At 38.4% G+C, this 14,816-nt stretch overlaps 1 protein-coding gene across 1 annotated transcript in view; it reads right to left on the bottom strand.

The window, feature by feature from the left end:
- The window catches only part of CRB1 (crumbs cell polarity complex component 1), a 223,616-nt gene that overhangs the window by 48,992 nt on the left and 159,808 nt on the right, over positions 1–14,816 (bottom strand). Inside the window, exons 6-8 of the mRNA XM_008985348.4 lie at positions 8,477–9,433; positions 1,833–2,380; positions 280–445 (exon numbers count right to left, since the gene is read on the bottom strand). Of these exons, the coding sequence (XP_008983596.2) occupies positions 280–445; positions 1,833–2,380; positions 8,477–9,433 (1,671 nt within the window). The remainder of the gene's footprint in view (positions 1–279; positions 446–1,832; positions 2,381–8,476; positions 9,434–14,816) is intronic.

Below are 14,816 nucleotides of genomic sequence, written 5' to 3'. Positions count from 1 at the left end.
AAGGGAATATTACCTGGTTAATTCTGTTATGGGAAATCAGCTTTAAATGATCAAGCATCTCGGTTTAGTGTTGTTGCTATGACCTCCATTTCCCACCCAGACACCGAGGCAGGATGAGGCAAGAGGCCAGTCACGTTTATTAGCCTCCTCACATAGGGAAAACAATCAAGGATTAATTTAATAAACTGGCTTTGTCTGTATTCTCTTTCTGTGTTTCCTTTGGAATAACTCAAATGCCCCAACTTAACTGGCAAGGTGATAAGTTTGATCTCTACCTACATTCAAATCCTTGAGGCACCAGCTGGCACTGGGCCCTGGGAGGGCACGGGCTGAGTCCACACCACTGAGCTTCTTCACAGGCTTTCCCACTCGTGTTGGCAGGGCAGGAACAGAAGAAGTCATCCCACAGGGAATGGCAAACACCTCCGTTGTGACAGGGGTTGGACTGAGCAGAAAAGAAATCAAAAGTGTAAAAAGCACTAAATAGGAAAATGTTGAAGGCGAGACCACATATCTGTTATTTTAAAATGCAAATTTCCCTGAATTTTTACATTTGAAACTATTAATATCCATTGTTACTTAAATGGAATAAAAATGACTGCTGTCATTGCCAACTCCTTTCTAAAAGAGCAGAGTGGTGGGAGAGAGAGCAAAGATATAAAGCTCATCTATAGCACAAGGAAGATTTTTCAAGTATAACAATGTCCTCCATAATTTACAAATTACCAGGCACTTTTTCACATGCACTAATTACCATTTGAGGAAGGGGTTCTTACTCCTGTTTTTACAGATGATAAACAGAAGTACGTTGCCCAGTTGCCCAAGATCCTGTACATAAGCGAAACAGTGAAACTTGGTACCTAGGTCCTTTGGATCCTATTTCAGTGACTGCTCTTCCTGCATTGGTCTCAGAAGGTTTCTCACAAAAAGTATGCAAAATGAAAGTATTTAAAAAAAGATTTATTAGAGCATGAACAGTGTTTGTCCTGGGTCTACTATTAACATATGATTTATGCTAGTTACATAACCTTTCTAAACCTCAGTTACTTCATCTGTAAATAACGTAAATTGGGATAACAACAATGCCTGCTTTCCACAGTATTTCTTCAGTAGAATTAAATGAATTGATCCATGGAAAATAGTGCCTAGTAACTGCAAGTGTTCCATAACAATGTTACAATTCATTTGCATATATTTAGAACCAAGCTTAGTGTGTGCCATAGTTGGAAGTCAACAAATGTTCAACACACAGAAATGTGTTTCGTTTCTTTCCCTTTGAAAGATTATGCAGAGCTGACAAGGTCTCATATTTAAGCAGCTCTTAGAAGATCATATAGAACATTTAAAGTAAAGCATGGGCTTTGAGAAATTATATTTCAGAGGATTTTAACTACCAGAAGGAAATTACAGCTCAGATTTCTTATTGTTGCTGACCTAATAAAAGTTCCAAACAACAGTAGCTGGGCATTTAAAGTTAACAATATCATCCAAAAAGAGTTAATTCAGTTAAACCTCGGGGGTGCCATTAGGAGTTTAGGAATTGAAACATTATTATACTTTAGTAATTTGATTGTTCTGAGGGTGAGAGAAGTCTAAAGCTGAAGTTATTTCCTTTGATTAAATAGATTATGATGCCAATAAGATCTAGGCCACATTTCTATGGCTCAATGTCAATTCCACGATCTTGCTGGAAACATATAGACGAAATATTTATTCTATGGTGGTGGGTCAGTAACATCATCTTCATATACAGAGAATGGATTTAATAAGTTATCTTTGTAATAAAATAACAGTTTAACATACAGTATATACCTACTTTGCATAATCCTTACCTCGCAGATGTTGTCTCCGGGACAGCCTTGGGTTACATTGACAAGAACCCGGTTGAGCAACGCCTCGTTTGTTGAATTTGAAAAGAATTCCAGATTTTGGTTGTTTAGTCTTACATCTTGGATACAGCCTTTGAAGAATCCACCATTAAGTTCTGTCTTTTGCCTGTCAGGTAGGCCGCCAACGTAGATGACATCTCCCTTTTGAATTTTCCAGGTAGAAGCAGAAATAAATCCCAGGTTTTGTGAAGATTTAAACAGTTCAATTTTATTTGGCTTGATTTTCAAAGTTATCAAGTGGACATTTCCATCATTAAGAACAAATTTTGCTACTAATTTTGGAGAGCTTGGAGTCAGCATTACTAATCTGCCGTGCTCTAGCCAGACACGGATGTATTGGTAAGTGCTGTTTTCCAAAGCTAGCAGTAAGCCTGATGGGTGAAGCGTTCGGACAAACATGGAGAGGCTGACGGTGTCTCCATAGCTCTCATCAAGAGTAAAGACAGCATATCCAGTGGAGTCATCCTGGCCAAATTTGCCTGCCACGTACTCTTCAATGTCAAAATAGAGGAAGAGAAAAAAAAAGAAAGAAACATCTTAAGGCTCAAAAGCCAGAAGGAATGGAAGATGAAAATTCTACATTTCACACACATGCGCATGCGCACGTGCACGTGCACAGCCGCTCCCCTTCCCGCCCCGACACACACACACTCAAACTTAACTTTTAAAGTTCAGGACAGGCTTATTTGGCCTCTTTCTGGACTTCTCAGTTTACTTTATCCCTAAATTAACTATATTTTGGTTTGTAGTTTACACTTGAGGTCCATTGATCACAAAACAGACCAAAAAGATCTCTGCACTGACAAACTAAAGAATCTCCCCTATGTTGCCTGAAATATGGGGCTTAATAGTGTATATCAGACACTGCTGTACTCCAGCTTGATGGAAGAAATGTTTGGACAAAAGCACTTTATACAGTCTCTGCAAGTGGACTGTACAGGTAGTCATCATCTTTGCTACTTAGAGGCATGCTGAAGCAAAGATCTCATTAAACCTAATTATTCTTTATAAAGAAATGTATTAGAGCCTGGACTGTATTTGTCCCAGATCTATTATTAACATGTGATTTAGGCTACTTATATAACCTTTCTAAACTTCAGGTTTTTGATCTGTAAATAACATAAATTGGGACGACAGAAATCAAGAATTAGATGATTAAATCTTCTCTTGGGATGACAACTCACGTAAGAGACAAGGCAGTTGAACAACTAAAAAGAAGGACTCTGGGAGTAGGAATGGCACAGGACACAGAGAAGTAGGGGCAAAGCTGAGTATTAAACCTACCCAGCATTTCCTATAGTCAGAGGAGTTAGTGGCAATGCTACTGATGTGCATCACCTCAAGAAAACTCTTGAGATATATAAAAATAAAAGCTGACATTGTAAAATATTGGTGATATGGAAGAAAACTTCCCGTTCTCCTAAAGCTTACATTCTAGTTAGAAGAGATACACCAGACACAGATAAGGTAGCGAACTATATAATAATATGTCAGATGGTGAGAAAATCCTTTATTATAAAATGTCCGGTAGAGAGATTTGGAGGGGTGGAATTGTAATTCTAAATAGCACGATCAGGGAAGAACTCTCTGAGAAAGAGATATTTGAGCAAAAGCCCAAAGTTATTCTACATTATTACAGTAACTCAAGAGAGAAATGATGGTGGCTTGGATCAGGGGTAATGGGAAAGTGGTGAAAAGTGATCAGATTTTCAAAATATTTTGAAGGTAGAATTTTCTGGAACAAGTTCATCTCTAAGGTTTTTGGCCCAAGCAACTGGAAGCGAGGAGTTTGTATTTGCAGAGATAGGGAAGAAAACTGGAGGAACAGATTTCTGGGAGAGGCGGGAGTCCATATTAAATTTGAGATGGCTTTTTGGGTACCCAAGTGGAAGTGACTAGTGGGTAGTTGATACAGAGGTTCAGGCAGGATGTTCTGAGCTAGTTATAATAACGTGGGATTTGCTACTACATATAAGGTGTTGCATTATGCCTTTTTACATTTTTCTAAAGAAATACTTGAGGCTGGGTAATTTATAAAGAAAAGAGGATTAATTGGCTCATGGTTCTGCAGGCTGTATAGGAAGCATGGTACCAGCATCTGCTTAGCTTCTGGTTGGGCTCAAGGAGATTTTACTCATGACAGAAGGTGAAGTGGGAGCAGGCATGTAAAAAGGTGAGAGTAGGAGCAAAGTGGGGAGGCGCCATCCTCTTTTAAACAACAAGATCTGGGCCAGGCACGGAGGCTCACGCCTATAATCCCAGCACTTCAGAAAGCTAAGGTCATCGGATCACTAGGTCAGGAGTTCGAAACCAGCCTGGCCAACCTGGTAAAACCCCATCTCTACTAAAGATACAAAAAATTAGCCAGGCTTGGTGGCACACGTTTGTAATCTTAGCTACTCGGGAGGCTGAGGCAAGAGAATCCCAGCTACTTGGGAGGCTGAGGCAGGCAGGCAGAGATTGCAGTGAGCCGAGATAGTGCCATTGTACTCCAGCCTGCGTGATAGGATAAGACTCTCTCTTAAAACAAAACAAACAACAACAAAAACAAAAACACAACAACTAGATCTCATGTGAATTAATAGCAAGCACTCACTCATCACCAAGAGGTTGATACTAAGCCATTCATGAGGGATCTGCCCCCAGGATTCAGTCACCTCCCTCTAGGCCCCACACTGGGAATCACATTTCAACATGAGATTTGGAGGGGGCAAACATTCAAACCATATTAGATATTTAAAGCCACAAGACTGGATAAGCTCACCAAGAGGGTGAGTATATATAGAGAAAACCAGAGGTCCAAGAAGTAACCCCTAAGGCACTGGACAAGTGGAGGCAAAGAAAATGATGCAAGAGTAGCCAGTAAGATAAGAGCAGAACCAAGGGAGAGTGATAAGCCTAATGAGAAAACAGTTTTTCAGGAGGAGAGAGTGTTTAACTGTGTTAACTGGTATTAAGAAGCCAAGTAAGATGGGGTCTGAGAATTGACCACTGATTTTGCAATCTAGAAAGCATCAATAACTCGACAAGATCACTGTCTTCAAGATATTGCTGTCTTCAAGTTTTTACATCCCAATCCTATCCAGAGAAAAAGAGCGTATTTCAGCATGTCTAAATGTCGTCATATGACCCAGTTGAAGTTTGGGCAAAGGTAAGACACATTTTAGTTGAGCTGAACTCTAGTAAAACTTGCTTAGACAATCATCTGTGTTTGAAGATCTTCTGCATAAAAGGCTGTATTTTCAGAACTCGGATTTGATTTCCTACAGGAGCATTGCATTTTGAATCTGCATTTGGAGACCACCTGCTCCAGGCAACTGCCGGTAGCTTTCAAAAGTGTACTGTTAGATAAAATAACCCCTTTGAAGAGGTTAACATCTCTGAATACACTGCAGCACTTTCATATGAGATAAAATGCTTAATAAGAAAATTTGGCCCTTGAAGCCCCTGAGGTTTGAAGATATGCCCAGAATCACTGAACCTCAGGGGTGGCGGGGTGCCTGCTGGTCATCCCAGGAAGCCTTCAGCATCACTTTGTGGATCCGGATTAAAAGCCAGAACGCAGAGTCTTTTTTTTTCTCAGAAGCCTGACTCTTCAGCAATCCTGTTCCTCAGAAATCACAAGCAACTCGTCAGTGCGTGTGATTTGCTACATGATTTAAGAAACAACTGAAGACACATATGATTTGGCTGAGGATTTGGAAGGGTGATTCTCATACGAGTGGTTGACATGGCATGAAGAGGGACAACATATACAGATGAAATCAGTTTTGACAAGTTTAATGATTGATGGAATACACAAGATGAAATGTAACAAGAATAAATAAGAGCCACTTCAATCTAAATGTGCCTTATAAGTTTAGAATGGGAGAAACGGGACGCTGTGGCATCACGAGTGACAATGATACAAAGCGAGACAATCACGAAGTGTGGCTGCCAAAAAGTCAATGTTACATTAGGCTGAAAAATAGAAGCACATTACCTAGAATGAGGGAGGTTACAGCCCTGTGTCACTGCATCATCAAGCACATACAGACATCACATCTTAGAAGGAATACGGAGCAGCAAATGTATTCCAAAACATGCAAGCAGCTGATGAAGTTTCAGAAAACTATGTTGTATGGCAAATATTAGAAGAAACAGGATGTTTAGCCTGATAGAAGTGATGGCTTAGATGGCTCAAGATACTTCTCTTCAAATATTAAGTATTCTCAAGTAGCAGGCAAGTTGAGATTTTTATTTGCATGTCTTCCAGAATTGCAACATGGTCAATGAATGAAAGCTATGGGCAAATCATGTTTTATATCAATATAAGGAAATAACTGTTGGGCAATTTTTGGCAAGATGGAGTGAGTGATCTTTCTATTCCTGAAGTTATTTAAGCAGAGAGTTGAGCCATTATACAATAATGTTAAAAAATTCAGTCATAGAACGGAGCCTCTTCTATATCTAGAAAACTATAATTCTAAGAGGATAAAATTCTCAAAGTCTAGGTGTATGGCTGAAAAAAAGAGATCTGTAAATTGCTTTTGTAAGTCAAATATTCACCAGAGAGCAAAAGGTAGGTGATGTCATGAATTCTGAATAGTAATATCTTGGATGCTCCATGTTCTCCCAGTCAACACAAGATATGCTGAGATAACCTTGTGGACACTTCTGTGAATTAAACTTAACGTAAATCCTTTTGAGAACTCTTTCTGTTGAGAAATTAGATTATTTTACAAAGATCAACCTTAAGGTATTGGAGATTGCTATGTCTTTTGTGTCTAGTCAGCTACCAAAATCCTCTATCTGGTCTCCTTGTTAATTGCAATGGGTACCATGTTTAGAAACCATTGAGCCAAACGTGAGTGTAAGTCATGAATGGGCTGCTGTTTCCCTTTGTGCTTGTTAGTGCATCTCCTCCCTCTTGAATATATGCATCCAGTGGCAGAAAGACTCCATGTTCTCATTACAGCTTAAAAGCATTATTTGTAGTGGGAATAAACTCCTAGGAAACATTCTTTCTAGCTAACAAAAAAATACAGAATATTTTAATTTTATACTGAAGAGGTGATATGAAAAATATAATTTTCCTTAAATTCATACCAAGAATTTTCAGACAGAAAAGATTTTGCAGAACTCTCTCTCTGTAAAGTGATCATTTGAAGTCAAACATTTTCTTGAGGGTTAAACAGTTTCAAATAATGTTGCAGCGTAAGGGTATAAGGAAACTGGGAGAGGCGGGGGAAGGGTAACCCATTCAGGAACTGGGTTTAAACAGTTCATGGTTTTCCAAGTTGGATAAAATAAAGAAAACCAGAACCCACTGGACTGGCATCTCTTGGATGTGTTTCCTAGGACAGTTAAGATCACCACGGTCAGTATTAAGCTCATGGGTCACTGCATCTGGAAGTCAGTCAAAATGAGTCAGCATCTGTTTGCTATTTTGTATATGTAGTAAAAATATTGCCTTAGGTCAATTAAATTTCTCTTCAAACAGTGAACATTGCCTCAGCATAATTTCCCTTTTTCTCCTTAAAAAAAAATCACAAAACAACTTGCCATTCTACTTAAAATATTATGTAGAGGTAGTAGATGCCATACTTCATTGTCAAACAGGTCTGTGATTTGTAATGAATATTGTGGTCAGGGGGAAACCCTTGAGTAGTTTCTAATAATTCTTAGCCATTTAAACATGGAATAGAATATAGGCTAAGACTGGTTTTAATTTCACTTCATATAAAGCAGAGAAGACTACTTACCAGATGTCGTCCTACTTCAACTTACTCAAAATCTTGGGGTAAATTACAGCTGAACTTCAAAGCAGTCTGTTACAATTACCTCTCAGATTTTTTCAATGTATGATGATAATAATAAAAAGAAACAGGTATATATTGATCACTATCAACAGCAATCTCTGTAACAATGTTGAAAGTTAAGGATTTTGAAATACTTTTCAAACTGTGGTTTACTAGAGAAATCAGATCAATTAGTTTATGGCATCTACCAAGTTCTACCCTTGTTACTTTCCACATTTTATCTTTCTTTATTTTCCCTTAAGACACCTAGTAGATGATCTGTCTTCTCCAGTGCAGCCTTGGAAAAGATGCCTTTGAATAAAATTGGTTTTTTATTAAAATGCTATACTTAATTACGATTTTGGAGCAAGTGTGAATTGCATAGAAAGGAGAGCAAGGAAGTGAATATTTACTGAGAATTTACCTTAGACCTATGTGTCTAAGGCCTTTTTTTTTCAGAAGATTATATCTCTTTCAAATAAGATTTACAATACATTTGTGATATGCCACCAATTGTAAAATTGCAGTAGCATTTTGCAAAAACACAAAGATGAAAACCTATTTGGAAAGCAGCTATCTGCTTTTTTCTTTTACTTCTCTGTATGAGTGAAACCTATGAATCCACTCAAAATTAATGAATGCACATCACTGCCCTTTTCTTTTTTTCTCATCAGTGGGAAACCAGTAGCAGAAGTCCTGTGGGGTCATTATGTTTCATGACAGGCAGAAGCAGTCTGGCTGTTTTTGCTGTTTCTGCTTGGCTCTGAGGTTCGGCACTCATAGCCATAGCATTCGGCTTTCTCTCACCTTTCAGGCAGTTGGAGCCTTTAAAGGGCCTGTGGCAGTCACACTGGTAACTCAACCACAAGTTGATGCAGTGTCCTCTGCTTTGACAAGGTTGGCTTTCACACCAATCCTTTCGTACACAGCCTGGCTTGACATTTAATGATGAGCCAGATGAGATGTTCTGCAGGGTAATGTGATTCCAATCAATTTTAATGTCTTGGAGACAGCCTACAAACGAAGGTGTGGATGGTATATTATAGAAGTTAAGCAGAGCAGCACCACGGCTGGTCCTTCCCACTGGTAAACCACCCAAAAAGGAGTTCTGAAAAGCACATACTGATTGATCACTTTCAAATGGAGAAGCAGCTTTAGTGATGCATTTCTCCTTACAGGAGTTGTCGATTAAGGTAAGGGTCACAGCCTCTGCAAATATTACCTCCACGAAATGCCACTCTCCATCACTGGTGTTGTGGGAAATGTACAGAAGCACCTTTGGCTGCTGATCGACCTGAATTGATAAGTGAACGTAGCCACTTAGCAGTTCCAGCTTCAAAAACACATCCCTGTTGCCTCGGAAAAGTAGAAGTGCCATTGGCTGAACGGTCTGAAACCTGAGGGCCATGTTACACATTGAGTCCTTGGTTGTCGCTGAGTCACTTGTGACCCACAGGAAGCCATCGCCCTCAAATGAAAGTGTGGTTGCAATTTCACACAGGGACCCGGTGTAGCCAGATGGACACAGGCAGCTGAATCCGTGCTGGCCATCTTGGAAGTGAGGGATGCATATTCCATTATTTAGACATTGCTGATGGGTACAGCCCAGGAGAATATCAGAACAGTCTCTTCCTCCATAAAAAGTTCTAGAAAGGTTATCAAATGGGCAATGGCAAGTGTAATTCCCAGGCAAGTTCTCACAAGTGCCACCATTTTGGCAAGGATTTGAAGAACATTCATTGACGTCTTCTTCGCAGTGGATTCCTGTTAAATAATAAAAAAGGGTTAAAATTATATATATTCACATCATAAATAGAAGTTTCACATAATTTGCATGTGTAATCTCGCAGACGTACAGAGATATCTCAGGTTTAGGAATGTAATGGAGTAAAATGTAAACACTTATTAAGTATAATCAATGCTATATTCCACATGTGTTGTGAAGGAAAAAAATGCAGTCATGGCAGGCTTTGCATTCTTCCTCTAGGAATAGATAATTTACCAAATACAGTGATTGATTGATTCTTGCTATCATTGTCAGATATACATGCAGCATTGAATATCATAAAAACAAAAAAGGGAAAAAAGATCCTTCTTGGCATTGATGCACGATACAATTTATTTATTTCGGGACTTCTTTTCTCAGACATTGTATATTCTGTCCCTGGCTGCAGATTTCACTCTATTCTACCTGGAAACGGTAACTTTGACTTATATCTTGTTTATACTTCCCCATAATTCCTAAAACCAAAATTTGCCAGAAATATAGATAGTGGAAACAATTCTCACTAAGAAGGGCCTCTACGGTGAAGGGAAGGCCCCATTTTCTCCTTCCCTACAACACTAGTGTAAATCATGATGTCTAGGCCATAACAAGCTCCTTTCCTGCTTTTATTTTTTCACCTTCTATTATTTTTCTTCTGATTCCAAGTCAAAAAAAGATTTCTAATTAGGAAATCACTCAAATTTATGTAATAGAAGTAACACGAAGAAGGATACCACCTCTTCAAAATGATGGCTGTTGCTCTTCCAGGTAAAAAAGAGTAAAACTAAAAATTTGCTCTGCATAAGACTTTATGGTTTCCCCAACGTCTTCATTTAAATTATTATATTTGTGCTCACTACAATTTTTTTGAAGTTTTCAAAGTAGATTTTCTTAGTTCTCTTTCACAGAAGAAATTGGAGTGTAGAAAGAGTGAAGTTGAAATTCCAAAGCACATTTACCATCAGACCCTAAATTAGGTTTTAAAAATCCAACCTGGCCAGGCTTGGTAGTTCATGCCTGTAATCCCAGCACTTTATGAGGCGGAGCAGGGCAGATTGCTTGAAGCCAGGAGTTTGAGACCAGCCTGGCCAACATGATGAAATCCTGTCTCTACTAAAAATACAAAAATTAGCCAAGCATGGATGCACATGACTGTAATCCCAGCTACTCAGAAGGCTGAGGCAGGAGAACCTCATGAATCTGGGAGGTGGCGATTGCAGTGAGCAGAGATCACGCCACTGCTCTTCAGCCGGGGCAACAGTGCAAGACTCTTGTCTCAAAAAAAAAAAAAATCCAAGCTGACACACTGTTTTTTAATAATTTAGTGCATTCTCATTTATTGCTTATTATTAATATGTATGTCTTATTTTCCCATTTAACTCTATGCCCAAACGTGTGTTTTAAAAAATGTAATCCAAAGACTTCTGTGTTGATAATGCTGGATCTGAAACCCAGCTATGCTGTGTGGTCTTGAGCAGGTTACGTCCACTTTCTGTATTTCAGTTTCTTCATCTACGAATAAGATTATAACAGTATTTACATCACTAGGCTCTTTCAAAGATTAAGCCAGTTAAGACATGTAAACATTCATAACATTGTTTGGTGTATAACAAGTTCTAATAAGTGTTGGCCATTACTAAAAAGTAGTAAAAAAGAATTACCCTCTAATGACAAAATTAAAATAGTTCTGTAGTCATTGAGAGACTATTTAGAAAGTGTGGGCTTGGCCGGGCGTGGTGGCTCACGCCTGTAATCCCAGCACTTTGGGAGGCCGAGACGGGTGGATCACAAGGTCAAGAGATTGAGACCATCCAGGTCAACATGGTGAAACCCCGTCTCTACTAAAAATACAAAAAATTAGCTGGGCATGGTGGCGCATGCCTGTAATCCCAGCTACTCAGGAGACTGAGGCAGGAGAATTGCCTGAGCCCAGGAGGCGGAGGTTGCGGTGAGCCGAGATTGCGCCATTGCACTCCAGCCTGGGTAACAAGAGCAAAACTCCGTCTCAAAAAAAAAAAAAAAAAAAAAAAAAAAAAAAAGAAAGTGTGGGCTTGTGTCGTGTCCTGTAAATTGCCTAATTTTACATGAGATATTTACTTAGACAGGCTGTTAAGTCTAGAATCTCATCATATTGTGCTTTCCATGAGGGAGGGAAAACGTCTGTTTCATTCACTAATGTATATCTAAAACATAGCAGAGTACCTGGCTTGTATTCGGCATTTAGTAATTAATTTTGGAAGGAAGGAATTCATTATGACCTTCCTAAAGCGATTGAATATTTTTATAATGCATTTACTCTGATCCAAAACCAAAGTCCTCTCTTTGTGTAAAATTTTCAATAAATGTTTGCAATATTAATCTTTGACCATCTACTGCCATTTATTACCCACACATGGAAGCCCTTGATTGGCCCCTATTGCACTTATATTTTACTATGCTGGGATTACTTTCCTACAAGCTTGGTCAATTCAAAAATATTTCAAGCTCTGTGAAAACAGTGGACATATTATAATCTTACTTAGAGCCACGTATACAGTGCTAAGGGTATGAATGATTAAATGTTTGATGGATAGAAAGAATAGAACTGAATGGAACTAATCTATTTGTTAGATAATCATCCTTGGAAACACAGAAAAGTGACATAGAAATTACAGGTAAACTATAGTATATTCTAAAAAGATGTTCCCATGTAAGTTTAATATAACTGAATATGAAAAGTTGAAACTTTTGTATTAGAAATTATTTCACTTAAACTTGATTTTCAAAGGATTTTGAGAAAAAAATTAATAACAAGTATTTGATTAATAGTAAAAACACTGAACTATTTAGAAGGTATAACAAAAGCAAAACATGATTTTTTTCTCCCACCCTAACTTGAAACATATTTAGCAGGGGAAGGTTTTCATTGCCTCTAGATAAAAGCCTTCAGCAGACTTCAGGACCTTTCAGCTCACTCTTGGATAGTAGTGTCACAATCACTAAAAAACAAAAAACAAAAAACCCACAGCAATTAGAATGGCCAGTCACATATAATGATCAAAAGTCTCGATGCAGGAGAAAATCATCTTTGTCTGCTAGGCTAATTTCAGAAGTCTTGAGGAAGACTCGGAAGCCTTCTTCCCTCTTTCTATTCTTCCACTGTCTCCACCCTCAGATTTATGTGTTCTTTCCCCTAGAAGACTGAGGTTTGTGGCAAAAAAAAAGGGGGAAGAGGGTGCAGAAATTATTCACGTGACCGATACAATATGGTTCCATGCTTTCTGAGACTGGGAGGTGATTAAAGTTGATATTTCTGAGACTGGGAGGTGATTAAAGTTGTTATAAGGGGCACTTACGAGTTCCTGGAGCCCACTCTATTCCTCCAGCTGAGACTCACTCTAGAGACTTGTGAGGCAGGCACCCATTGCCTCTTCTTTTACCGGTGGCTCACATTTGTTCCTTCTGCAACCCTTTTGCTATTGGTTTACCGACATTTAGCCTCCTTCCTTCTTTATCAACTCTCTTAGTGGAATTCTTTCACCTTCCAACACAGGCCTATTGGGAAGAACGCTTTTTACACAAACTGCTTACTAATGCTTCTACCATGGTTCCCCATTTGGGCCACAGGATTCATGTACCCTTAATCTGCAGTGGGAGGGAAGCGCATTTACTTTCCAACACAGCACAGCAGCAATTCTGTCTCTCTCTTTCCTGACACCTCAGGTTAAGAGTCATCATACTTTTCCATGTTTAGATTCCTCAGGCAGGTGGAGAATCTAGTCTGAGTTGCCCAGTGTTTCCCTTCCCCCAACTTTAGATGACACTGGAGGGCTCCTGGAAGCTATGCTCACTGTTATTTAGAATTTAGCATCTAGCCCTCAATTTGAGGAGTAAGGTTCAACTCAGAACACAGCAGCAAGCCTCTCCAGTGAAATCTCCATATAGACCCACTCCAAATTGCCTCTGAAGAATTTTCACATACCACTGACATAAATATAAACCTCTCAAAAACCTGAAGCTGTTATTTGTATTGACCTTGACATCCGGTGTTTTGATCTCTTTTATAATTTGATAATTTGATACCTGACAACAACCATATCTTGATCCCTTAGTTGAAATTTCAATTGACCATTTTCTCAATATAGAATACCTACTCAATTATGTACTCTCAGAGTATTATAGAGCATCCAAAGTAGAAGACATAGACCTAGGATGAATGTACTTAAAATATAATGAAAGGACATAATATCTATTTATGAAAATGCATTGTACATAGTAGGTTCTCAGCAGATGTCGATAATATATGAGAATCAAACTCAGGCAACAGTAGAGCATATTTAGGAAAGTTTTAGGGAAAAAAGACTTTGAATGATAGATAATGATACCTCTTTAGATATGAACACTTCATATTAAATTAAGTCAAATAAATAAATATTGATTTCATATCTTTCATGTATAAAATATTGTGGATAACATGAAGTTTGAACTAGTCCCTGTCCTCAATGAATTTAATAAAGGCAAAGTAAGACATATTTGTGAAAAATTAAATGATAGTGCAGGTCAAGACAATATTGAAGAGATTTCACTAGACAGTATACAATAGAATCTAAGTGAACTGTATTGGCAGTAGCTGCTGCAGAGCCTCTGGAGAAGAGTATCTCTTCAGGCCTGGCTGGGAAGGTCTTACAGAGATAGAGTTTAATACAGGTTTTCAAATACAGATCGAGTTGATAAAGAGGTGTCTGTATGTGTAAATAAGCCAATAAACAAAACACTCATAGATGGGAAAGCTTAAGACATGCAGAAGTGATAATGGGTTTGGCAATCTTGTTGGCATGGAGGATTTATGTGGAAAAATAAATGCACAAAGGTTAGATGTAGCCATAGTGGAGAAGGTCTGCGAACTTATGAGGCTTTTACCGTATCTATTCACTTTCTGGCAGTGAGGAGTCATCCATAATTGTTGGACAAAAAACCAACATAGTTTCTCATAAAGATCGCCTTCACAGGGGTATGTAACACAGAGTGAAGTGGGAAGAAACTAGAGACAGGAAGACCAACTAGGCAGCCATTAAAACTATTTACACATACGCTTATTAGGGCCTCAAATAGGGTATTTATTTATTTACAATCTACAATGTACTTTCATTTATCCTTGGTGGGCAAATAAGTGCAGAGGATTGTGCTTTCTATACCCTTGCCTTATGTATTTTTTCTTATGATTGCTAAAATGTATGCATTTCATCTTTCATAAAATGTCAATAACTTATGTGTTTCTTTTAAATATAAATGGAGAAGCAAGTTATAAATTTTACCATCATTTAAAAAAGAGCAAAAAAAGGAGAGAAAGCCTGTATTAAGATCAATAGTATGCAGAACAACAAACAGAATTAGGTATGAAAA

This window comes from Callithrix jacchus, chromosome 19, assembly GCF_049354715.1.
Source record: "Callithrix jacchus isolate 240 chromosome 19, calJac240_pri, whole genome shotgun sequence".
Classification (NCBI taxonomy): Eukaryota; Metazoa; Chordata; class Mammalia; order Primates; family Cebidae; genus Callithrix; species Callithrix jacchus.
This window is presented reverse-complemented; position numbering and strand designations above follow the sequence as displayed.